Raw genomic sequence first — 27331 nt, 5'->3', positions numbered from 1 at the left:
TCTGTACAGTATAAAGCAAGCTCTCATCAAAGAGAAAAATTTTCTTATGGAAAAAATTAATTAGTCCAGTGAAGTCCAAATGTACACAACAGAAATCTGCCTCCTTCTTGTACTGGGTATTCCTACATTGATAGCTAATTGCTGCTAGTGTCCCCACATATGTGTTATAGAAACAAGACTTCTGGATGCAATGTACCACTCTATAGAAAGCACAAGATGTCCACAGCAGCCAGGCTACCCCAAGAGAAAATGCAGGGACCTCATGCCCCCGTAGTGGTACGGCTCTGCTATCCCATTGATGCCGTGCTTGCAGCAAACGCTGGTTCTCCTCTTCCAGCCTTCTCAGGGCTGGCGTGAGAGGAGGGAGCTGCCAAGACATGGCAGGAGGGGCTTTTGCACAACCTCTAGGTGCATTTATGCTGGAGCCAGCTCCGTGCTGCTGCGGGCTCCTGGGCTCGGCACAGGTGGAGCTTGGCGGTGCCAGCCCTGTGGTACCCTCGAAGCCTGGATTTGTGTTGTACTGCCAGCAAGAGGATTCCTGCCTGATGCTGAGGTCAGCACTGGGTGCTCCACGAGGCTGCCAGATGCCCACGTTTTTATACAACACCCACCCCACCCTGAAGAATTCCATTTCAAGTGAAAAAGTCCAGCTGTCTCCTGAAGGGAACAAATAGAGACGCATCACATCAAAAACCTGTTTTAGGGCACAGCCACAGCAATATCATGATTACACCAATTTGATTCGTTGTGTAGGCTTTAATTAAGAAATAGTTTGATAACACGCAGCTATAGGGAAGCACTTGCTAGCCTCAAGACTTCTCTTACACCCTCTGTGACTCTGCAGGCTCAAATAGACTCATACCTCTAAAAAAGAGGACGTACCGACCCCCTGTGTTAAGAAGAGGATAAACAGGACCAAATGGGGACACCAGTACATCCTGGTACGTCTTGCCAACATGCTGCCTGTCCTGCCGGCTGCTGCCTTGGGGTTTACTGCGTTGGTCCCAGTGCAGGACTAGTTTGGGTTGCTCTTGCTTCTACAAAGTCCCCATTTTTATATTGTATAGATAGTGCCTTGAGATATCTGCTGCTATCAAATATATTTGAACAGTCTCAAGGATTACTAGGAGCATCAGAAAGCATGATCACAGAAAGCTAATTTTGTTAGAAAAGCAGTCTGAAAACATGCATGGAAATCTCTGCTGCAGAAATATCCACACCACACGAATGGCTGCTACCACGAAGGGAGATAAAAGGATGGGCAAACTTCTTTGACTGCTTCATTGGCCCTTCAAGCTTCTGCACTGCAGCAGCAGCAACAAATGTACTGAAAGAGAACAAAAATGTTTAGCCGATATCTCCACACCCTACATGAACCACAGAGTTCCCATGCATTTCATTAAACTTATCTGTAAAGAAGCCTAGCTTCGGACTTAAGGGGAAAATTGTTTTTAATTGTTTTAAAAGCTTTCTGTTCATGAAATACACGATGAAAAACCTGTGAACAATTTGTTGTACCCGGAATTATCCCAGTAACTAAATGTATGAAAAGGCTGAGTGATATACAGGGCGTATTTCCCCCAGTGATAAAATGAGAACGACCTCTGTGACTTCATTTAGGTTCCACCTCTCCTGAGTTATGAGCTCTTCCTCACTCGTAAGGTATATCCCATATCTCACTCAAACTCTCAGCGGACCACAAAACTCCCTTCCAGAAAAAATTATGCTTCCCTCAGTCTGCGGAGGATTACCCATGTCAGGCGAAGTTATATTATTGTCTTTAGTGCTGCTAGGAATTACTTTCAGGATGTTTCAGCTCATTACCTCAAGCCTTCATCAGCTATTTTCTGAGCGCGGTAACCTTTGTGATGCAGGTACTGTATATATCTACAGTATTGATTCTGCTTCTCCTGCTACATTACATGTAATACATGTAAACAGACAAGAGTGTTTCGCTACTGGGTAGCAAGGTGCAAAATGGTAGTGGATCTTGCAGCTACAAAACGCAGATAAAACCTTGAAGTAATCAGCTGAACTGTCATGGAACTAATTCCATGATATAGTGGAAGCAATTATTTGCACTTATATGTCTTATCGTAAAATACAATCAGTGCTAAACCAATCCTTTTAGTGTTGTCAAGGACACATTTAGCTCCAAATGTTCCTCTTCTAATCAGTAACTGGTTATTAATTAATTAGGTAGCAATCATGTTGTTTTTCATACATGTGTATTATTATTGCACTTGATTTTGTGCTTCTGCACAGATCACTGTTAATTCGCTGCAAGTGCAATTGTGTTAATGCGCTCTAATGCAAGCGATTACCACAAGGACGGGGCACCTAACATTTGACCTAAAATTTTACTGAATTGTTCTCACAGCTGCTTCCTTACCTCCAGCTCCAGCCTGCTCCTGCCTGGATGAGGCAGGCCGGGAGAGAGGAGACCGTTCCTAACAACGGGAGCACCAGAAGGGAAAAGGGAAACCAGCAAGAGGACAACCAGAGCCAGGAGAGGGAACTAAGGCTGGGGACTTCGCGTGTGCCCCTGTGCTGCAGGCGGCCATGCCACGGGAGCGGGGGCTGGCCAGGCGTGGGGCATGGCAGGGCTGCAACACCGGTGAGCCAGTAAGCAGAATGTACAGCAAACTGGGGGCGTCTCACGGCTCTGCTCATCCGCTGTGCGACAGGGAAAGATGTGGCTCCTTTCTTTTCTGGTCCCAGCTCTGCAAAATCATCAGCTTTAATGGCGGGGGTGAGCCTGCCCATAGAGAGCAACGTGTTTGTTAATGGTTAACACAGAAGAAATCCTCTGTCCTCCTAGTATTAGTGATGCTTCGTTATGCTTACTAAATAATGCATTTTTCAGTAGGTTTTTCTTCCAGTCGGAAAGCTTTTAGCAGGAGCAGATACCAACTGTGTCAAGAGAGAAACAAATATTAGTAGAAACCAGACTTTATCTGAATGGCATTTAATAGGGGCCAGAAGCAGTGAACTAAGGATATTTAGCTGAAGTAGTTCAGTCAGAGATAGCTAAACTTTTTACTGTGCTTATTTAAATAGAGAGGCCTGAACTGGAGATTAGGTATTTATCAGCTGCATGATGGAATGAGAAACAGCTGCAACATATTTCAGGATAAGTTTGATATTTTATTCACTATAAATCCACAGGTTCAAATTCTGCTCTGGTTTACGCCTGTGGGAATATGGAATAAAGGCATTAGCTTCCCACATTGTTTTGTGGCTTCATGCCCACGTATATCAGAGCAAATTTAGTTTATGATAGTTCAGTTATTCACCTTAATTCCCCAACCACAAAAAGGACTTCTAATATTTGTGATGTTAGCAAGTATACGTGCAAAGAACTAAGCTCCTAAAATACCGTACGTGGCATGGGTAGCAAAACACAGCTCCCAGCTACCATCAGAGCATTCCCCGTGCATATCCCCATGAGGACTCCAGTTCAGGACTGTGCTAGAACTCCAGCAGTTGCCCTCCCAGCCTTGGGGTTTTTGCCTGATTTCCACCAAAGTTGTCGGTTTTGCCTCTCACTTCGAAAAACTGTTCCCAGATCTTCGATGGAGTCATTTTTATATTTTAAGCTTCTATTCCTGACCCCACAAAGTCCCCCTCACATCTGCAGCTGGGAGCAGCCCTGCTCCCACACACCAGGTACCACTGCCCAGGACAGGCAAATTGCCCGCGCTGATCTCCCCACCAGCAGCTTGCATTTTGAAAGGGAGGAGAGAAAAAAAAAAAGGCTACTGACTACTACAGAATGAGTGTTTAATTTGCTCAGATCAATTTCTGTCAAAGGCAGGCTAGAAACCTTTTTTTTCCCCCAGCTTGCCTTTGCAATGTTCTTTCTCTCCTGCTGCTCAGTTCAGCATCATTGGCGTTTATCTGGTGGCCTGTTGTTATCGAGGGCTCCCCAACAGATCCCCCGGATTTGCACAAGTTGCTCCTGCTCTGCCATGGGGAAGCTTTGCTTGATTTCAGCTCATTAGCATGGCAAGGATGTTAGGACTTTCTAGTTTGGCTTGTTTGCTTGATTTTTGATATGTAAAGGAGACTGGACTTTTGTTTTTTCTTTTTTGGGAGAGGGAGGGCTTAAGGTCTCTCAAATTCACAAATGTCAAAAAAACCCATGCAGGCAAAGATGTAATTTTCTGAAAATTTAGATTCATTTTAGGCTCCTGCCTATTCATAGACGGAAAGACTTCAAAATATCTACATCAAAGACTAGTAAATCTGAGAGTCATGTTACTTTCTTTTTTATGAATACAGGACTTAAAAGGAAAATTTATGCACTGTAGCTTGTCAGAGTTTTGGGGAATGCTATTAATTTCTTCCCATCACTGTTCTCCAGAATGTGGAGACCACAGCAGCCTCATCCCTCTTGTGCTTTGATTTCCCTCAAAGTTGAAATGTAAAACATGCAGCTGAAGGTTCTTGCCCTGGATAAGCAGAGGGAATCTCCTATCAGTAGGATTATTATGATTGTGACCAAAAATATCCTACATTTAAAAAAACAAAGGAAAGGAAAAAATAATTTCTACTTGAGATTTAATAACACTTGTAACTTGTCATGTAACACTTTCTAGTTTTGTTTTTCAGAGCTTTTTGGGGAATTTGAGTAAAATAATCTGCTTATTTAGCAAAGAAATAATTTTTAAGAGGTCTTGATATCTTCTCTGCTTAGTAGCCAGCAACCACAGAAAGGGCAAATACAATCCACAGACTCCTCCAGGCCATGCCTAAACCATCAGAGAGACAGAAGATACGTGTGAATTAAGATCAGCATTGAAGAAGGTGTATTTTTGAAGAAGACAAGCACAAAGTGTGCAAAGATATCTTTGTGTCAAGAACTCACGCCTGCTATTCTGGTAATGTCCATGTAACTCTATATTACAATCTCCAGGCTAAGATGAACTTCCCAGTGAGACCCCCCAAAGTCATCAAGCGCCAAAGACATGCTCCAGGAGAGCAAGGCTATGACAAGAAGTCAGTGTTGGAAAGTCATAAAAATCAGCCTGCACTAATAATGCAACGCTAGTTCCCTCTCTGGATTGAAAGAAAAAATCCTGAGTGGCCTTTAGCTGAGCACTGAAGGGAGAACATGCAACTCCACAAAAGGCAGCAAAATACGACAGCATTTTAATGTGTTGTCAGTCCTGGTTGGGAATAGCAAAACCCTTGGGCTGAGCTGCAAGCTCAATGATCCATATGATCCACAGGAATATATGTGCCAGGGCTTTTTCTTTTTTCTTGGGTGGGAGCTGATAACTACCTTTAGCACCTGTGAAGGTGTTTTCCAGAATGGTGACCCTCATGGGCCGTTCCTCTTCTCTCCATGTTATCATGTTATGAGCCGGTATAAGCATTATTGTAGGACACTATTTTGGGTGAATCATGCTGCTATTCCAAGTGGTGAAACTGTTAACTTTTGGCTCAGAGAACAGTTTTAACAGCTATGTGATCTGTTTCTATTTTCATCTGAATTGCTGATACTCAGACACAGTGTGGCTCTGATTTGTGTCTTCTGGTGTGTATCAGTCAGCTCATTGCTGCCATGACCAAGAGCCTTGAAGGAACTTGTCTTTACGCTTGTTATCAACCACTGCTCCCTATTATTTTCTAGCTCGGCTTTTTTGGCTGCTGCATGCTGATGGCCACTGCCTCTGTCTGCAGAGGGTTTCTGTGTAGCTGAAGCAGGTTTAAACAAGCATGTTGAATTTTTGCACCTCTCTTGGACACCGTTTCTCTGCAATTACCAGGACAACCAAGCTCTAAGAATATAGTTATGGTGCTGTTATGAACTGTTGTCCAGATTATGAGTGTACAAGAAGTGTCATGAGGCACTGAGGGTTAGAATGACTTGTGTGTGTGTATGAAGGAGAGTGGAATAAAAGAGTGGGTTGGTTCAGGAGTAATGAGTTTATTCTCCAATATCCCTGAGAGGATTATTCCTTAAAAGTATAGGGCAGAGTTGATTTGGATAAAAGCTAATTATCAAACAAGAAATGAAGCCAGTGTAGCTGACTTCACCCTCCCCGCAAGACCTTGGGGACTCACATTAGTCCTTGTGTTTAACCTAACAAAGCAATGACCCACATAGGAGGGAAAGGAGCTGGTTGTAATTATTTCTGTGAGTAATAGCCTCAGTGCATAGAAGATGGCCTAAAAATAGGAACTCAATGATGAAATGACATGAAGAACGCAGAAATCACAGGACACTTAGGCTATTTCTCTGAACAAACCCAAACCTGTTCATTTTCTTCATTTGAGTATGACTGTTCAGTGAATGTTCTCTTTCCACCTTTAGTTTTTAGAGGTGAACTAGAGGATAAACAGTGAGAAGAAACAGCACACAAGGAATTTATACAGCAAATCAGCGTGGCTTCAGTAGCATAGGTTCATTTGGGTGACATATCAGTGTAGCACTGATTTTAAGGTACCATCATCCGAATTCAGGTCTGATTATGTAGCTAGTGCCTGCAGCAGATGTGATGACAAGTAAGTTAAGAGCAATCATGCTTAGGTACCTTCATATCAAATGTCTACTCCAGTTCAGAAGACAAATAGGAAATAATGGTTAGCTTGCTTGAAAGTAAATTCTAACTAATGAATTAGAAAACCAGAAAGGACTAAAAAGCAACATGAATTAGTCTAAAGACAATATTGAAGTATTTAAGGTGGAGGAAGAAATGTTTATGGATGTGTTATTATTTTATATTTCTTAGCATTCAGTCTAAGAAGCTGATGGGTATAATGAAACATAGACAATATCGATTGTTTTCATTGAATAAAACTTTGTGATGAAAGGAGATGGATAATTTACTCACTTTCCAGTGAATATGCATATTTATCTATAATTTCTATTTCTCAAGTGTTTGTAAAAATATTTTATCTTAACAAAAGTTCACATTACACATCAGGCATGTGAAAAAAAAAGCCAACCTTGCTCTGATAAATTGTGATCCAAACTCAGCTGCAAGATGTTCGTATAAAGAAAGTACTAAATGAACAACAAAGGATTTCACTCTCTCTCAGAACATGAGCCAATTGTCTAGTTTTGTTTGGTTGTATAAAGGTCTAAACACAGAAATCACATTTCACATCCATTGCAACAAGTCTAAAGTCTGCTCTGTCCATTAATTCTCAACAATCCTAAGATTAAGCCCTAAATATATCCCACCTATTGAATTCTATGACATGCATATTATTTTGTGTGTGTGTGTGTGTGTGTGTGTATGTGGATGTCTATAATCCTTTCACATTGCAGTATGCATGGGCAGTTTAGTTGAGATAAAGGGGTGGGGTAATGTTGGTTTTCTCCATAATTACTATATAAATGCACTATTTAAGGGCTAACAGGTGCAATAAACTAAAATGGACAAAGATGTTCCCTGTTACTCGGCAGGAAGGGAGCGGTCCCTCTGCTGCATGTGCCCTGAGGCTTCCAGCAGCATCACTGGGGAAAGGACCGGCTCCGAGCTGCCGCCTTTCCAAGGTGCGCTGGCATTTTGTGTTATTAGTTTTCCCTTCATGCCGTGATAATCCGCCTGCCACACGGCTGGCACAAGGACCACAAGAGGGAGGTAGTCATCATAAAATAAATGGTAGGAGCTTGCTCCTGATACTCTGTACATAGAAGGAAAAATCTGTTTGAATAATTAAGGCTTCCTAGATGTGACTACAGATAAAAATAGATAAAGAACACGGTTTTGGCATGACTGTAACACTCCAGCTCAAACAGAGGAGGCTTTGCATGGAACTCGACCAAAGAAAAATTCACTCCGGGCGCTTGTATTACAGCTCCATTTAGCGGAGCAGAACGATCATGGCTTGTATTAAGTAGATAATAATGAAGCATCATAAACAGTGTCAGGATGCAAGTCCAGGACTAAGCAGGAGCTTTAATGAGGTCCAGCTTGCTGGGAGCTTTTTGAAGTGTCCCTAGCTCACTTACAAAGCCAGAAAGCAACAAAGGCGACTCTGACAGCTGTGAGAGTGTCTGGTTTAGAGGAAGTTTTATGTGTGGATGACACCAGACTGGGATTCAGCTTTCATGTACTAACTAGCTCTGCTCATTGCTGGAGCCCTAATCGTTCTGCACAAACTGTCTCACCGTAATGGGACACAGAAATAATAATTCTTCACAAATCAGATCCATGCCATCAGCTTGCCAGACAGGCAAGGCTGGTTCATCGTGGTAAACAGCAGAAGTCAGCAGACTCCACGCTGCGTCTCACTAGCCATGTTTAATAAGCAATCTCGACTCTGAAGTGAAGAAATCAACCTGGTTCAGTGGATGTATGGATGGTATGAAGTATTTGCAACTGTGCTAAAAGAGCAGCCAGCAGCCGAGTCAGACAGCTAAATCAGCTTCACCCCACTCTAAATGCACTGTAATCACAGTGGAGTCTTTATAAAGGAAAATGAGATATTTTTGTTTTTCTTTTTTTCAGAGGAAGAAGGGGGTTGGGTTGCTTATAAACTTAGATTACATTAAGTACATATACACCTGAGAAAAATGCCTTTCAGCCTTAAAGATTTTTTCCTTGAAGATAATAAAATTATTTTTTCACTTCTGTAAATGATGATCAGCCATTCATTAACTAATTATTACCATTATTACAGCTGTCCTAAGTATTATTGATCAGGTGAGTGGTATATTTAGATTTTAACATCTCCATTAGAAGAGTTTTGTTGAGCACACTTAATGCCCTGAAAGCCCTGAGCATGCTCTATATCATGTAGGACTTAAAAACAAGTGCAGGGGAATTTTGGGGGGATCCTGTTGGAGTTATCTATGGCCAGGAGGGAGCAGGGAGTTACAGGGTACAGCAACTGAGGAGCAAGAGAGGTATGGAGGGTGGGGATGGATAAGCCAACTCAGACGCTCCCTCCTGCAGCAGATAGCTGGAGCATTGCTGTAGCCCAGCTGATGCAAAGCAATGTGTTATTTTGCAGTGATGACTGGTTTTCATGTGCAAACCCCTTAACGTGTCTACAAGTATGTGCTGATGTTATGAGAGCAAGCGATCAGAGTCCTTCCTACCCTGTTAATTTGTTTCCCGTGATGCCATGTAGGTAGCCTTTCTGCATCTCCCTTTCATCTTGCGTGGATTACATACATTAAAAGATGGTAATTTCTTCATCTAAGACTCAAGCTGTAATCTCTCTGGGGCAATAAGCATCTTTTATGTTGGACTTGTATGAGGGGCGAGGAGGTGGTCCTGGTTCCTCAACTGTGAGCCCAGAAGTGACTGCAATCTTATTAGCAGCCAGGTTAATAATAACAGTATCCCATGCACTAATGCTGTGCCTCTAAATTGGTTCTTTTGCCATTGTTTTGCTTAAGAAACTGTAATCCTATAAGTGTCTCGACTGCCCGTTGCTCTGATTATAAAAAGCAACTTTCCCCACCTACAGAGTCAGAAATAGATGGTTGAAAATCAGAAGTTATTTGTATTGCAGAGGCGTTTCTCCAGTCCCCATCATTTCCCTTTCTTGCATCTCACTGTCAGGAGCTGCGTACAGACCTATCAGCTGTTCCTCTTTGTGCAGGAGAAAACAGAGGTTATAAAAAAATGTACCTGGTCACTTGACAGGACAAAACTCTTCAGGGAAACATTCTGGAACCGCTTCTCAAAGCTCAGGGCCAGCTCCACGTGCTGTCCCTCCTCACACTGCAGTCAAATCTATCACTGCCAACCTCCACCCAGCTTAATTGCGACACCGGCGAGAGGGCATGGTTGCAAGGAAGTTGGCAAACGAGGACAGTGAGAGAAATAAAGTGAAGGAGGCAGGAACAGCTGACACTGCATGAAAATGAACCAGTTTTGCAACACAGAGAAACCGGTTTCTGGAGGGAAGCGGATAAGAGGCTTGGGGACGGGGCTTTCCCTGACTCGGTGGTTGTTCGTCCCATGGCACTGCTCGCCAAGGTGACACTGAAGTTAGCTGGCAGGAATCCCTGACCTGCTCAGAGTGAAGAATCATTGCAATGGGGATACTGAGGTTGCCTTGGTCTGCAAATGAAGCTTTTGGCAAATAGGGGATTTAACTGGATTCAAATGGTTAGCATTATTTGCCACAGGAAGAAAACCTTGCTTCTTTTTGACAGTACACACACAAAACACAATGAGGTTTCATTTAAATAAATAAATTGGCAACTACTGCTCTGGAGGCTCTGGATATGAACCAGCATCAGCAGCGTTAAGCCATTTCAAAGCGGAGTGAATGCGATTTTCACACCTATTCTTTTTTAATTTGGGTCCATTTGAAATCCAAGCACCCCTCTATTACTAATTTGTTATGGCAATATTAATTAACGGTTTTGCTCTACAGCAGTAAGAATGCTGTTTAGTCTGAGTGAGATAGATTAGAAGGACTACAAGGTTAGAAAAACAATCTGTAAACTGGTCAGATGCAGTTGGGGGTCACCTTGATTTCCTGAAATGAGCACCCTGTGCTTGGAAAGCCTGGGGGTGCATGGATGTATTTCTTCTGGTGCAGACTTGTTAGGGCTGGTTAGGTCAGCACCCTTTGATGTCTCCTCTTTTGGAATATAAGAACATTAACTCCCAAGGTGGGGAGAAACAATTGTCAAACTTCCATAAAAGCTGATAATTGAAGAAATTGCCTAGTATTTGATGGACATCCGAGTTCAGACCAAGTATGCTAGGAAACAAGGAGCAATATTTAGTGACTTAGAGAAGGCACGCAGCGATCCACTGTAATTTCCATTCTCCTGACTCACTTTTTCTCTGCCATTAGTTTAGATCTCCAGGCTCCTATCTGGGCTACTCTGATGAACGTGGTGTGTCCAGCCTCAGACCATCAATAGTATTTATCTTGCACTTCAGTGGCATAGCATAGATAAGACATCTGGTTTGAGGCAGAACAGTAGCTGGCAGATTGATGGGCAAATCTTGTAACCATTTCAGCTGGTTCTTAGATTATCTCAGCTACCTGCTGTTGACCCTGTACACAGGCAAGAGCTCAGGTCCTCCAGCCATCACTGTAGCTGTATGAGAATCACAGAAGTGGATCAAAGCACTGTTGATGGCAGTAAAGAAGCCACAATCTCAATTACTTTGGCTTTATATTATGAAAGTAAAAATTTTCCCGGTATAAATTGTGATATACTTTTGTTTATTTTTGGGGTATAATTTTGCAGTCAGCCCAAACACCTTGTGGAACAATCATAGGGAAGAAAATGAGAGGCACAGCAATGTTCTTTTAAGAAAGCACCGGTATTGTAAAGTGCTCACAATTTCATGGTGGGTTTTCAGCATTGGCAGGTGAGGGGGAGGAGAGGCCGCTGAAGAAGCAAGTTGGACCGCAGCTGCCCCAGGGAATTCATCTACTTCTCCCTTTGCTATTCTTGCATTTCTTTGTTTTGCCTGAATCAGAAGAGATCAAGTGGGCAGGATTGTACATCTATGCTCTGCATTTCCCAGTGCTTCAGGAAGCCTTCTGTGTAGGCAGCACCTCTCAGGACAGACTGGAGGATATGGCACCTCTTTTGACATTTTACATTGAATCTCCCTTGGTCATCAGAAAAAGTGGCACTCGGTCCGAGGGCATGCCCGAGGCCCAGGCTGAGGAACGTCAGGTCCCCTAGGAGCCCTGATGAGCAAGGCAGAAATGTCAGTGACCAGGAGGCTCAGCTCATGAGCACATCTGCACTTTTCTGACACTTTCTTGGACACTGTGAAATCCAGAAATTCAGCACAACTGGACTACCAATATAACAAGATTTTTGGCTTTTCCTGTTTCCAGTCAGGCTGTAATCAGGAAAAGCCAAATTCTGGCCTCTTAACACCACTGGGAACAGCAAGGGGAACAGCAACAGAGACATGCAAAGCTGGAATACTCATTGTAAAGGGCAACCACAGAGACAAACATACTCCTAGATTCTACAAAATACTCATAATAGGTGAAACTGTTACAGCTGATCTTGTTTGTCTGTCCCTACTACCAATGAGTTAGCCATCTGATATCCTAACAAATACAATGAAGCACATGAAGAGAATGAATGGTTGGATATAACAAAAGTTACTCCTTATTCTGTGAAAAAATCACCACCACCACCACCACCCCAGATATTTCAAATTCTATCCCTAAGCTGTTTTGGTTTCAGGGTGCTCTCCTGCTTTTGAACACTTTTGAACACAAACCAAGCTGAGCCTCCTAAGTAGGAATAGCTTTGAAAACTTGGCTTGAAATCTGTCCTTGAAAACGTGGTTTGCAGGAGATCAGGGAGACAAGAAGGAGCTGAAACAACTTTTGGAGCAGCTGGCTCTGACTACAGCTCAATGAGAACTGCACTCTCCCCAATACGGCTACCACCGCTTCGACTCACCAAACAGCCAGATGGGCTGACTGAAGCAGTGAGCAAAGACAGGCACTTGAAGAGATACTGCATAACACAGCGAGGACAAGTCAAGATGCTTCTGGTTTTAATGCTTAAGCTATAGCCCAGCTGAAGTCCATGGAAATAGATCTGTTGGTTTCAGTGGAAGTTGGGTTATGACTTAAGTGAGTAACACAAACTTGGGGTTTGTGTCACGGCTGTTATGTCTATTGATGAGAGCAGCTTGTAAGGAGGTCAGCAGAAATTAGTGTTAAGGCTTATCTCTCAATTAATGTGCTGAATGCTGGCATTAAAAGTGCCTGAGTAATCTTTTAGTTGGGCAATACATAACCACTCAAAAAATACTGACAGAGAAAGTTCAGTGACACCTTTTCACTGACATTTATACTTCCAGAACAGTGAGGAGAAGAAGATAAAGAGGGCAGAAGTCTACAGAAAGGAGAAAAGGCCATAAAAAAGGGAATATACACTGAAGAATGTCACCTAGTGAACAACTGGGAACCCAGGTAAGATGTGATATTCAGGTAGAAGATGACTATGAAGCCAAGCAACAAGGGAATATTTCTGAGAGCTTAGGAACTGAAGCAATGATACTTGTGGTGGAGTTTCAGAATATGAGAAACCATCAGTTGGTGAATGCATGGTATTTACTTGCTGACCCACCAGCAAAGTTCACTTGGGGCAGCAAAGCAGCCAGCAGGACAGGACTAGAGATTTCTCTTTATAGCCAAGTGCTGAGTTTCCATGGGGAAGGGTAGGCATGTTCATCAAAACAAACTACTTTTTACCAGAATCAATTTGGGCACAAAACAGCATAGACTTCTCATTTTAAACTATCTGTACTTCAGAAGAGTACTGGGAGGATGGAACTGCCAGGTTGGCCAAGGCTTCCAAAAACGCCTTCAAGCACTCTGTGGAGATCACTGCTATTATTAAATGATGCTATTATCCCACTGGCTCATGGAGTTTATAAACCAGAATTAAAAGGAAGATGTGGAGGATTATGATGCATTTTAGAATTTCTTACATTTCTCATGTTTCCTTTTTGGAAACATAGGAAGGAAACTTCTGGGTCACCAAATATAATTCCTGGGTCCTGCAGGCAATCGTATCACCTAAAGGATTCATCTCCTATCAAACTCCTTGAACATCTAATTAACATTTTACTAATGTTAGTGAGAATTGCTGCTAATAATTTGCATTTACACAGTACTTAAGGATCTTGAAGTATTCTTTCATATAATATGCTCATTTTTATTACAGGCATATTGGATCTAATTGACTTGTCTAGGGTCTTACAGCAAGCCAGCAGCAGAATGACTCTTAGTGCTCCCAGGGCTTCACATTAAATCCTGGACACTAACAGCTCCCTTCACAAAGGGAGCTTTGTGGTGGTAGATCACCTCCTGGTGCTGGTGGATCAAACCTGTTATGACAGTGCAAACAAATCAAGAAATTTCTTGAACCCATGTAATGCTTCCCAATGTCTGCAAATCCTGGCATCCTTTAAACTTAGAAAATTGACAAGAATCTGAGTAATGCTAAGGTGGCCTTTGGCATATGACCCCCCATGAAATTTTGATGTGCTATGTATGTACTTCAGATCTGTATTTTCTGTATGAATACAACAGCATTTTTTCCACAAAAACTTCAGAGCTTTCACTATCCCTTGTGCTCGTGGAGGCATATGTAAAACCAAAAAAAAAAAAGACCCAAAAAGTAAGCCAATAAGAAAAAAAAATCCTTAACTTTTCAAATGGCAGAATTGCCTGGAGAGTTTTCTCTGACACAGGCACATTCCTTGCCATTGCTACCTTGTCTGAACGGCACTGTCCTCATCAAAAATTCACTCTAAAAGGAGGATATGGGGCATGCCTTTGTTTATGGGCTCCTTTCTGTCAAGAAAGATGCAGTACCACAGAATGACCTGATTTTTCTGCCTGTGTCAATGTTATCATTCTTCTAGCAAATTGAAATGTTGGTATTTCCCCCCACATTTTGCCCTCTCATCTATGCCTCCTATAGAAAGGGCTACAGATTGTACCCAATGATTTCAGGATATGATTTTCAAGCTTTTGTCCCTAGCATCTGGCTTTTTCTATGAGAAAAGAGCTATTTTGTGGCATGGCACTTGCTATAACATCAGAGGAACCACCTGGCAGAACAACAACAAATACAGCAATACTGATCCCATTCATCAGAAGAGTTCCTCCAGCGTGGTGGTGGCTACCCAGGAGCTCTCACCTGTGGCAAATGGTGACATTTACTCCTGCTGGGAATGTGGCTGGGCAGCCGAATGTTAAAGAGGGCCTGCAGGGCCGCCTGTGCTGCTTGACCCTTGGCCAGCTTCTTGCTACGTCCTGAGCCTTCAAATGTTCTCCCATCCACTCGCACCGCCATCACAAAACTCTTGATGTGCTGCTTCTCCACCGTCTCCGACAGGCAGACGTACCGCAGGCCCGACCGCAGCTCATTTAGCAGCACCACTGGGTTCTTCTCGCTCTCCGCTTTGGATGCCATCTTGTGCTTGTTTTGCTTACCATGGCCCATTAAGTCCAGCGTATGGCAGAGTAAGCGCCCATGTCGATAAGCAGTGGAAAGCAATTCGTTATTAACAGGGTTGTAGACTGAAAAGTCCTCGCTGTGTGTAGATGGTTCGAACTCCTTGAACAGAGTATCTGGAAAGTCTGCCTGATCGGAAGTAAAGTCCGTGGATGGGTTGATGCAGTTCCCCATGGCAAAGTGGGCTTGGCAGGCATTGGGGAACTGGACAAAAGACTTCAGGGCTAGCTCTGCAGCACGCATTTTGGCTTTCTTTTTTGTGGGTCCTGTGCCTTCGAACGTGAGTCCGTTTACTTCCACAGCAACAGCAAAGACTGGAGCATGCACGGGACCTGTCTGGGAAACCATTTTGTATTGTAAACCTGGTTTAAGTTCATGTAGCTGAACCAGAGCATTCTTTGGCGTCACTGACCACGAGACTTTCTTCCAGATGAGCTGGAGTTTGCAGAAATGGCCATTATTGCCTTCCTCTAAGGGTCTTTTTCTCTTACTGCTAGGTGTTACCCCTCTTGCCCTCTCATTAGAGGATATTGGATGATCCTCCAGGTTGCCAATGTTTCGATTTTCCTTTACTTCTGCACTGCTGGTACCTGTACCAGTAAAGAAAGAAAAAAACTTCACATTACAGTTGTTATCATAGTAGCTGATATTATGCCTAGGGCTGGCAGAATAGCCAAAAAGGAAAAAAAGTTAATGATAGATAACCCTGCTCAGCCTTTTTTTGGGGTTTTCCTCAAATATCTGTATAATGGTTGGTTTATTATTTATAGCACAGATTTTCTGCATGTCCTGAATACTTATTTGTCCGTAAAGTTCTACTTGTATTAGTCACTAGCCTCCTGTTTTAAAAAAAGATTACGTCATTCAAAGATGAAGCATAACTGATGCCATGTGACTTAAATGAACTACTGCATTCACACTGGATAATTACTAGTAAAAAGTGAATAGTTTGCAAAGTTCCCTTAGGCTGAGATTTGTTCTATAATCCATGTGGGTGAATGCTTATGAACACATTATTAGAAATCAGAAATGATTCACAAATGATTCATGAACAGAAAAATGGGCAAGCACATTGAATAATCTATTTGCAATGAATATATTGACCGACTCTACTCACAGCATAGGCTCTTCCGTTGCTAACATCACAAATCCAGCCTAAGAAATGATCTGACAGACCTTCCTAGTATTTGAAAAAATGAGTTGGTCTGGACTCAGATTCCAGTTTAACAAGTGAGTGTATTTCTGCTGAATTCGATTGCAGATACTCTTAGCTCCCACATCAGGAACAACTAATATTGCAAAAAGTCTAGATAAATCTGGATGAGACTAGGAAAACCCAGAGCATCATGATGGGAGTAATTACTGATGTGAAGAATAATCTTTGTTGAAGAAAAGCAATGGGAGGGAGTGACTGCCAGGAGTGCCAGGAAGGGAAAGAAATGAGACTGGGGACCTATGGAGGCAGCACTCCAGTGCTGTTGAGCCAAGGAACCACACATTGCTCTGAACTATGCTTCTGCAATGCCCATGCTGCGAGGCAGTGCTCTTTGCTACAGCAGATGCATGACTGAGAATGGAGATTCATCTCACTGATGTCCTGAATGAGACAGAAAATGTGCTGCTGTCTAAATAAGCATCCTATAACATTTCTGTAATTTCTGATGAGTTTGTTTAAATATATTACATCTTTGATACATTCTCCAGTCCTCCTTGGGGCAGAAACAGGTTGAGGAAGTAAACACGAGTGTAACCAACCCGTGAAGCAACCTGTCCCTGGGGTGATGCGTCTGATCCCTTCCTGAGCAGAGCACTGCCTGGCTGCCTGCTGCATTCCAGCAGCACTGGGTGTGGGGCCTGTCCCATGGTTTGTGACTGTCAGACACGAGCACGACACTTGTGCAGGCTGTGGGAGTCCCAACACAGAGAAGGTCCCTGTAGTCCTTGGAGGACAGAGGATGGTCCTCCCACTTTCTGCGGGGCCATGGCCATATTTCGTTTCCTCTCTACCCTGATGTATGAGCTGGCTGCAAGGCTGCAATGGGTAAGCTGCTGGCTACACCTCGAGGAGCTTCTGCGGGAGCGGTGCATCTGCTGCAGCCCAGTGTTAGCCTGGGCTGACTGATGCACAGGAGCCTGCAGAGAATTATGTGGAACCAACCGTCATGATTAAAAACCTCCTTTACATCCTGACGACTTGCACTTGTATGAAATATCAGGAGACTTTTTCCCATCAGAGCAATAAGTCTGCACTCATGCAAGTTGTTCCACAGAAAGCAGCTCTGCTTTCTGCTTAGACATGAGTAAAAATCGTGGCTCAGTTGCACGAGTGGGGGCCCATTCGCAGGACTGAGTCTTTAGGCTCCCTTTCCTAAAAACCCTTCAGCACATGCTGGGCTTCCAGCCTGTGCCTGTGTCTCTCCACAGTTACATGCAGAACAATGTGCCGCAGTACTTTGCCAAGGCAGAACATGAACTGGCAAATTAAGGTCTTAGTGACTAGTTAATTTTTACTTTCTGAAGCTAAAGGGGGAGAATGAAGACAGGCGAGGAAGGAAAGAAAAAGAAATACGTAATAGAAAAAGAAAAGTTTCATCATATGGCATTCAGCTGTATAAAATATGACATCTTTAAACCAGCCTCCCTAGAAATAAGACATTTAAAAGACCAGGTTAACTAAGACACAAGGATAATGTGGTCTTTTCTCACCGAGTTCACAATTCTATTTATGGAAACTCTGATCTGAGGGGGAAGGAGATAGATGCCAACTTTAACTTGTTCAGCCTGGCGGTGGCTTTGGCCAGCTGTTTTCCACCATGACCCTTTCTCATGTTTCCGTCCCACTCAGAATATGCCTCTTTGGTTGCATGCATTTTTTTAAATAAAGGTGAAATATTTTGACTCAGACTTACTTTGTAGCAGGAAGTGGGTTTAGTTCTGTACTTCACACCTCCTCTCACATCTTACCTAATAGGTTTTTACAGAGCCAATTATGGTACATAATGATATTGTAGTCAGGAAGCATGAAAAGAAAGATAGCTCTTGCTTCACACAATACTCAGGTTTGAAAATAATTTGTATTGATTATGCACCACTGAATAGGAAAACTCAAGGGGTTATTTGTATTTATAATTCATATTGTCTTATTCCAGCTGTTTTTTCTTTCATAGTCAGAGAACCACAGATTTCTGAACATGAACGTGCGACCTTAACGTCTTACCTTAATCACCCTCCCTAAAACTGTGGTTAACTAAAAACATGGCAACATAAAATAAACATTACTTGTTTGTCTTAAATTCCATCTATGAAATTGTCTAGTGCAGGTTTTGGCCAACAGGGAGTTTGCATTGATGTAGTGAAAAAAAATGCAGAGATGCATGTGTAAAACTTCCAGAGATGAGGTGCAAAGGTAGTAGGGCCAGCTGTGACAGGACAAGGGGTAATGGTTTCAGACTAAAGCAGGGTAGGCTTAGACTAGATATAAGGAAGAAATTCTTTACAATGAGGGTGGTAAAACACTGGAATGGGTTGCCCAGAGAGGTAGGGGAGGCCCCATCCCTGGAAGCATTCAAGGCCAGGTTGGATGGGGCTGTGAGCAACCTGATCTAGTTAGCGGTGTCCCTGCTCACTGCAGGGGGGTTGGACTAGATGACCTCTAGGGGCCCCTTCCAACCCAAAACATTCTATGATTCTATGATTTTATATGTGGACAATGCCAGGCGTATGCGACGGTGATGTGCCTCTGTTTAGGGCATGTTTTGACCTAGTCACAGTGAAGGAAATCCGTGCAAGTATCCTTACAGTCAACCAGATTTCTAGAGGGCCTGATCCTGAAACACCAGGAAACAGCTCAGTTCTTCCCAGACCTCAGCGAGAGCTGCAGCAGGCCAGAAGTCACCGCGGCGTGGAAATCAGAGGCAGCCTAAATTCAGCGAGTGCCTCGGAAAGTCTGTGAGCCTGATGGACTTGTGTGATACCTGGCAGCCGCTGGGCAATGTGAAATTACTTCATACTTTCAAGTATCTTTGAAATAGGAGGTCTTTGAAATGTGTCTTTTATGAGACCTCTGTGTAGCAGACATAAGATTACCTCTCTAATGGTGGCACATGTACTTCTATTGTGAAAGTCAGACAAAGCAGGCAAATGACACCAAACCGTATAAGATAAATACTGTAAGCAGCTGTAATAGAACAATCACAAGCAATTTTAGAAATGAAGAGCACTAAAAGGAAAAGGGTAAGTTGGAGGATGCACACAGGGAAAATGCAAAACTGTGGATCATTTTCAGTCCTGTTATCTCTCATAATGTCTTCACTCCTGAGTTCCCAAAACACATTCTCTACAATTGGAAGAAAAAAAAAAAGAGAGAATAAAATATGGTTCTCCTATGATGAAAGGTTGGAGAATAATAAAATTGTAAGGGGAGGGAGTTAAAAAAAAGGAGAAAGAAAAATGTTATAATTTTTTGGCGATAGTTTCTAATTTGTTGTGAAAGATTTCTAAAAAAGCCCTACACCTCTCCACTGTAATATCTCCCCAGGAAACTTTATTCATTGATTTTTGCAGTTTCACAAGCCAGAGGAGACGTAGCAATCTTGTATTTGCTTCAGTAATTGAATGGGAGAGAGGAAAACAGTGAAATATATTTATTTATGCAGTATTCCTCAATCTTCTGCCTGCTCTTTCATGTTTTTCTCCTTTTGGTCATTATGCACAGTAGAGTTAACCTGGAGAGTCTGCATCATCCAGAGGTTTTCAGAACCATAATGCATCACTAATAACGACACTGCCGATGTCTCTGGGTCATAAGGGCGCTGCAGAGCTAGCCATCCGATACTCCACGCTACATTTGAAGAGATAATATTGTTCCTGTTGAAGGTTATTCTGCTGCCAAGCCAACTTCCAGGGAGGATGGGAAAGGAGAGGTGGTAGGTGGCATCTTCATTTTGGCTGGCACCTTCACAACTGAATTACAAGGGGCAGTACCTTACTGAAAAGCTATATTGAAAGAAAGAATTTGCAGTCTCTGTAGTAGAGCAAACTTCTGATTCAACTGATAACTCTGACAGAGGAAGTTACTGTCTTTAGAAATGTTTAGTAAACACCAGATTGCTACCAACACATTTTCAACAATACAGGCAGGACTTTTTATTTTCTGTGTTTTAATATCTAACCCCTGTTTGACCTGAGTACATTTTTGCTGTCCATCTACATCACACTGACTGTAGAGGTTAGAAGGATTGACCTCCATAATTCGTGGAACACTCGAAAGTGAGAAATTTTCAATCAGAAGCAATCGGTATGAACCCAGGAGCCAGAGCCACGGTACCTTTGTCCAAGGCCAGCTACTACATCAAATGCAACGTAGGGCAGTCTCCTCTTGCAAGCCCGATGGCATTTTCATACACTTAATGAATCCACAATGGAGGATTGGGAACTCTTCTACTGGGATTTTTAGGTTTGTATTCTTGACTTTAGAGTAACAAACTTGTAGCTAACAGAAGAAATCACTCCTTCCTCTCTCATATGAAAACACACAGATATGCATTTTTAAACCTTCACAAAAGAAGTCTATTTATGGGAAACCTGCCATGATCTCTCTGTTGCTGCTGATGTCTCCTCACCAACTCACAGGGTTCGGGCTGTTTAAAACAATATCGTTAGGCTTTATTGGTGTGCAACACCACACTGTGAAGGGAAGCATTACCACTGCAAAGAAGTACAGGACTTTGCTTAAAGTGAAGATGGAAAATTTGTGAAAGGTGATTGCCATTGCCTTTAGCTCTTCCAGAATGAAGATAACTCAACTTCACCCACCTTATTATCTGAACTAACTGTGAAATCTGTGCACATCTCCTACAGCTCTTACCAACTGGGGAAATTACTCAAATGACCTAATGACCTGACTTAGGTGGTGCTCAGACTCCGATGGTCTCTTTCCTAGTTAGCAAGTAAGTGCATGCAGGAAAAAAGTGAGCATCCCACAGCAGAAATGGATCCAAGTGCATGCCTTCCTGAATCAGGACCAGACTACAGCTCAGCTTTAGGTATAGGAGAAATCCAAACGATGGTTTTCAAAACAAAAAACAGGGCATTTGATTCCATGGGGGGTTGCCTGGGGCTCTGACTGCTGGAAGGGGATGTTCACTGTCCTCTCAGAGGCAGAGCCCCTCCTGTACCTCACCCCAAGCAAATGAAAGCTCTCGTGCCTCCTGCTGCCTGAGGGGTACTTTGACCAACATGCTCATAACTTAACACACGTCAGTACACTGAACCTGGGGCTGGGATTCATCCTACAAGACTGTTGTAATGGCTGAAATCCATATGGACCATCACCATCATCCCCCTCTGCAGGCATGGAGAGAGGTACACACCCCCAGAAAGGTGCCGCACCAAGGCTGTGCACATGCGGTATCACCCAGTGAGATCCCCAGCAACCACACCCTCCTGCTAGAGGTACACCTGAGATTTGCGAGTACCCATGCCTGGTGATAGTCTGGCTTGATGCCGTGGCATAGTGTGTATGGAACGATTAAAGATCAGGGACAGGCAGAGGTCTGGAACATCATGAAAGGCAGGCAGGCAGGCAGTGAACCAGGGAATGATCATTCGCTGTTTCATTCAATCCAAGCACTAGAGACAGCAGTCTTGAAGCAATAAAAGGGTGCACTTTTTGACAACACACTAAATCACTGAACTCCCTGGCTATTTTTTGAGATCAGAAGTATCAGTGAGCTCCGGAGAGGACTAGACAAGTCTGTTGATGTCAAAGAAATATGAAGATTCAGGTGCAAAATCCCACTGAGTAAATTTCTTGCTGGGTGCTAGAAAGGTATATCGAGGGGAAGATCACCATTTAAATGTCCTTTTTCTCAGTGCATCACTAACAGCAAAAGCGGAAGACATTGTACAGAGCTAAACTTCCTATTTCTAATCCTGTGTGACATTTCTTACATTGCTGGCTAACTTCGACTTCTGGGAATGAATAGGGTGGTCCTTTTCTCACATGTTCAAGATAAGGTCTTCATCAAAGACTGATCCAAAATGCCATTCCGAAGGTGCCTAGTGCCTTCTGTACATTTTCTTAGCATTAGTTCATGGATCATAAACCACAGCCATAGTGTCTATATGCTAATAATCACCAGTTGAAAATGTACGTGTAGTAAACCTGGCATGGCTCCCTGTGTAAAGAAGGCCTAAAGGAATGTGAAACAGGATTTGAATGCTTCTCAGCTAGTGGGACTCTGCCTGTCAATACAGCCCAGCCCGGGAAGGGGCACTCTCACAGGATGCTCAGCGAGCAGAAAACTACAGGGATAAGCAAACCACTTCTCTACCTTGCCAGCATTCTCCTAGGCTGCCGTTAAATTGTTAGCATAGAAGAAGGTTTTGCTTATTCAGAGCAAATCACTGGAGCTCTTTAAAATGCTGAATTACTACACAGGTACATGTGTGCCATAGAATAAATCACTGTACTAGAAGTGAACACTGAAATATGGCTGATTTGAAATTAATTCACCTTTTTTTTTTTTTAAAGATTCTAATAGTAGCACCTAAAATGTGCCAAGAAACAAATCACCGCCTTATCACTGGAGTGTGTGTGTGACCTAAGAAAGGACTAGGCAGGATGTCCCCGAAAACAGTGACATTTGCTAGATCTCTTTCAGAAAACACAGCTTACCCTGTCCATGTGAGCTATTTTAAAGCCAGTGCCGGCACGAAGCAATCTTGGCATTACAGCAGCAATAAGAAAATGGTGTTAGAGTGTTTGGCTTGTACAAACTTCCTACATTACCTAAAAATAACTAAGTAGCACATTTGGGAAACATTACGCAGGAGGTGCCTTGCACAAGCTCATCATGTCCATAATATGTTTCCTGTGCGTACTTGCCATATCTCTTCCTGAAAATGTAGCCTCCCTGAGAACAATTTTGAAGGATTTTCAGGACTTTTTTTTGCCTTTGCTAAGATATGTTAAAACCTACAGGGCCCTGTGCAACAGAATGGTGTGATGTCCCTGTGATGATACTCAGCAGCAGAAAACAGAGGGCTGTGCTCCTCTACTTCATCAGCTATTTCCCTTGGTGCTGCACCAGGATGAAACCAAGGCAGATTAAGCAACAACGGGGAAAAAAAGCCCATTCCTCCCACCCACTGGCTCTAATAGGGCAGCATGTCAGTGTGTGTCTGGCTGGGAAAAAAAACCCATCTGGTAGGTGATACTAAAACTCAGAGCTGCTCATTTGGTTCAGAAAGCTTCTCTCCCTTTTTTTTTTTTTTTTTTAACGATTCAAGATGTGTTACAGTAAGCAGGGCTGGCTAACATGCAATAATTGCTTCTAGCTGATAAATGGGAGGGCTTACTGGGGGTTATTCCAACCTAACTGCACACTCCCAGACTTCTTGGTGTTTTGAAGACTTCACAGCTCCCTCAAAGCCAGCAGCACTTTGCCCCAGCTCTGCCTTCACGGGTTCAGGGAGTGTCAGTGGCTTTGTTCAGGTGTAAGGGCCTAGGAGAATCCAGTGGCTAATTTTGGGGTTACATCTGGTTTATTTAAGCCTGGTTAATCATCTCCTCTCAATTGGACTTGATTTCTTTCTTTCTTTTTTTTTTTTTTCCTTTCATTTGTGTTCTCCAGGTCATATCACAGATGTAAAACAGTTTTTCAAGTAGAGGGCTTGTCCCTCCTGTCTTTACTTTTGCAAAAGTCCTTTTGTAAGCGAGGAAATGTAAACAGGGGAAATGCACAGAACCAAAATGTCCTGGTTTTTAAGGATGGTGAGAAAAGCAAGTGAGCAAAATAGGTAAGATAAACAGGTAAGGAAAAGGAGCTCCACACTCCTGTAGACCCGAGTGTAAACTTCTCATTTTCGTAAGAAGTTTTTCCTTTGCCTTTGTGACACAACACTTACAGCCCCACCACGCCAGGGTCTGCATAGGGAAAAGTGGGAAGATGAGCTGAGATTCTGAGAAGGGTTCTTCCCCTGCTGGAGGTTGGAGAACATGTTTTCACTCAGCATCAGGGAATTTTGCATTTTACATGAGGACAAGGCTTATGGCCTGCCAATATTTGCAAATCCACCTCCTTTCCAAAATTGCCCCTACACCACAGAGCTTTTATCTTTAAACTTTATTATTCATCTGTCCATAAAGAAAAGAGGCTGCTTACTTAAATTGTCTTCATCCTCCATGGTGGTTGTGCCAGGACTCAGATACTTGAAGGGCGCTATGAAGGTTGACAGTATGCTTACTTTTTCTAGAAGAAAACAGAAGAAAAGAGACATATAAAATCAGTGTTTTGTCAGTGCATTCTGATCTACTCCACACTTTTTCTCAGGTGAAAACATCTCATGGAGTCTGTTGCTTTTTTGTTTTTCCTGACTCTACAATCCCACCAGAATTCACAGAACTGCAATACATTTATTACAGCTGGCACGGGCAAATACCAAACACGTCCCTCCTGGTTTCTGACCCTGTGTAGTGCTCCTTGGCCATGCTTCCCAGCAATGGTGCCTGAGCCCTGCAGAACTGGGAATGCGGGAGGCTTGAGCTGGTCCAGCTGGGAGTGGGGGAGGAGGGTGAGACATGGAGGTGGTCAGCCCTGGGAGGAGGGACATGAAGACTGCTCTGGTGTATGAGACCATCAGCTCACCTCCTCTTGTTTCCTCTCCCTGGCAGAGGCTGAACCAGAAGTCTCAGAGAAAGCTCAAGTGTTGATGCCACAAGAGACTACAACTGCTTCTAATTCTTCTAGAAATTGTTGATTTGATTTTTGGAAAACCTTTATGGTGTGCACAGGAAACTGTTATTCAAACAATAATAATCCTATTTGGAATCCTTCTTATTCACATTCATATTAAGTGTAGCTCCTTCTACCTGCAGTTTCTGTTTATCCTGCAGATATTAAATGGCACGGAAATTTACTTCCAGTGCCACAGTCAGCCTCTGCATTAGATGTTGGGAGAGGTTCAGAAAAATGAGAACTGGTACTGATTTACACTAGCTCAAAATTTGGCTCAGGATTTATCTATAGGGGAAAGCTGCTGTTAACACAAACACTAGAAACAGGGGCATATTGAAGGAATGTGTTTTATTTAGTATGTTAACTGGTTTAGTTTGTTTTTCAGTTTTAGGTTGAATTCCTCCAGACAAAGTATAGGTACTTTGCTGAGGACTTACATCAACAGGTAGCAGAAGAAACAGAAACGCACCTTACAAAGGTGATCTATAGCTTTGAAGGACTTAGTTGCTTTCCTAAAGTACTTCTCTGCTTAGAAAGCCTCACTTAGGTGGAAATGCTCTGAATCCTGCACACGGTGAACAACACTGGTCTTTCATCTTGTGGCAGAAGCATCAAAAACCAAACCAATAATGTCTTCTTTCAAGTGACACAGGAAAAATTATTTCCATGGGAACTGACTTTATTGGTGAGAAAGGATTTCTCTGAATTTACTCAAACTACCTGGCTGCTAATCTACCACTGGTCTGGAAGGCATTGTAGCTGAAGAGCTCTTAAACTTTTTCAGCAGCACATCCGTTACCTTTTCAGCCTAGTTCTTCCTACATTTGCAAATAATCTTTACTCTTGTTAAAGACTGTTATCAGAATCCATCAAAAATTACCACAGATGTTTGCCCTTAGCTAGGTAACACTACAGCTCAACTCTATTATGAAAAAGCACACTAAAAGCTGACTGCTTTTTGTTAAGTAAATACAATAAGTGGAATAAAAGATTGCCTGAAGAAAACCTTTTTCCATCCAGAAACCTTTCAGCCCAGACTAATATATAATTAGAGCACAAATTAGCCTCCTTGAATTGCAGTTTCATTAAGGGATTGTAGTGATGTCATGAACCAAAAGAATGAAGCTATTTATGAACGCTTTAGCCAAAAGATTTTCCTAAGTGAATACTTTGACACTTTTTGCTAAAGCGTTGCTCGCTGCGAAATGTGGTATCTCTGTACAACACTATCTCAGTGCATGTGAGACTGTTGGGTTGCGATCAGGATAAAGGCTGTTATTCACTCCAGACTTTCTCAACCGGTTTCTTTGATTAAAGTGAAAAGAGCGTAGGTTTTTGGGACCTAATCCAAAGGCTGCATTTGGTAAGGGGAACGCCTCAGATGACAGACGTAGGATCAGGGCAGTCCTTGGCTTTAGCACCAGCAATGACTGTTGTGTCTGGATACTGAGATGCAGCGAGCTGAAGTGTACTCTGCCTGTGCCTGACTGCTGATGGCTGTCAGACCGTCAGAACTAACCCTCAAGACACCGAATGTCATGTGCAAACTTAAAGCTTCTTTGCTGAGAAAATATTTTTACTTCTCATAGTTAATCCATTAACCAAGTAATGAGGACATGTGCTTTCTTGCTGAGGTTGCTAATGCCTACTCCGCCACCAATCAAAAAGCAAAACCATATAGTTTTATGCTATGCTATTATTAGGTAAAGGAATATTCTATGATTTGTATTTCACCCCAACCAATTTTGTGCAATCGATAGGTGAGATTTACAATGTGGACTTAAAACTTATCAAATTATTTTCCCTTTTGCCTTAAGGGATCCTTTAGCCATCTTAAGCTTTTGTTGTCACTGTTTTCCCCACCAGTCCCCAAAGACCTTGCTGGTGCCTTTGCTTTGTGTGGCAGAGAAATGGGATGGCCTGTAAAATTTACTGTGCTCTCAGAGCAGCAATGGATGGGTCCCTGTCAACCAAACTCAGGCAGGCCCTAATAGCAGGATATCCTTCAATCAATACAGACAATAAAGATTATAATTTAGTATTTCAATCCATTGGTTGAGCAATGGAAGATTTAGTGTGTGTCTGGAAAGAGGAGGAGGGCAGGGGTTTTGAGTGAGCAATGTAAGAAGTGAAGAGCCGTAGTATGCACGTAGCACAGATGAATTATCGAGCCTATGGAGGAGGGAGAGACAGATGACAGGATAATTAAATGTAGGTGTTTATAGGGAAATAATCTGGCTAGATATAAAACTATTGGTATGATTGTGCACTTCCATCTTTTGCACATTGTTGCCTATTACCATGTAGATGCCATCGGACACTAGTTCAGCTTTATTGTCAATGGTGAAATTCAGTGTTATTTTTGTTTACCATTTCAGAACAAGATTAGAAGAGTTGTGTATTCACACTCTATGGTCCCCATGTATTTTAATGTCTGTCACAATTACTCTTATTTCCAGAAGCTTAATGAAATGTTATGAATAAGAGTAAAGGACATGGCTGGATAGGGAAATGCTATACAGAGAAATACCTTCAAAGCCTCCTTTTTTCTCTCACTCTCTTCTCCTTCTACGTTGGTTTTATTTTTTTTTCCCAAAAAGAAGCAATGACAGGTAGTCCAAAATTAGTGCGGCTATTTTTACTT

The 27331-nt window shown here is 42.6% G+C and overlaps 1 protein-coding gene across 1 annotated transcript in view; it reads right to left on the bottom strand.

Annotated features, from left to right (window-relative positions):
* The window catches only part of ADARB2 (adenosine deaminase RNA specific B2 (inactive)), a 114973-nt gene extending 90780 nt beyond the window's left edge, over positions 1-24193 (bottom strand). Inside the window, exons 1-2 of the mRNA XM_035896815.1 lie at positions 24115-24193; positions 14630-15537 (exon numbers count right to left, since the gene is read on the bottom strand). Of these exons, the coding sequence (XP_035752708.1) occupies positions 14630-15537; positions 24115-24136 (930 nt within the window). The 5' untranslated portion in view covers positions 24137-24193. The remainder of the gene's footprint in view (positions 1-14629; positions 15538-24114) is intronic.
* Between the last annotated feature and the right edge of the window lie 3138 nt (positions 24194-27331).

This window comes from Egretta garzetta, unplaced genomic scaffold (genome assembly GCF_000687185.1).
Source record: "Egretta garzetta isolate BGI_Z169 unplaced genomic scaffold, ASM68718v1 scaffold6, whole genome shotgun sequence".
Lineage (NCBI taxonomy): Eukaryota > Metazoa > Chordata > Aves > Pelecaniformes > Ardeidae > Egretta > Egretta garzetta.
The sequence above is the reverse complement of the archived record's forward strand: the minus strand, read 5'-3'. Positions and strand labels throughout refer to the sequence as shown.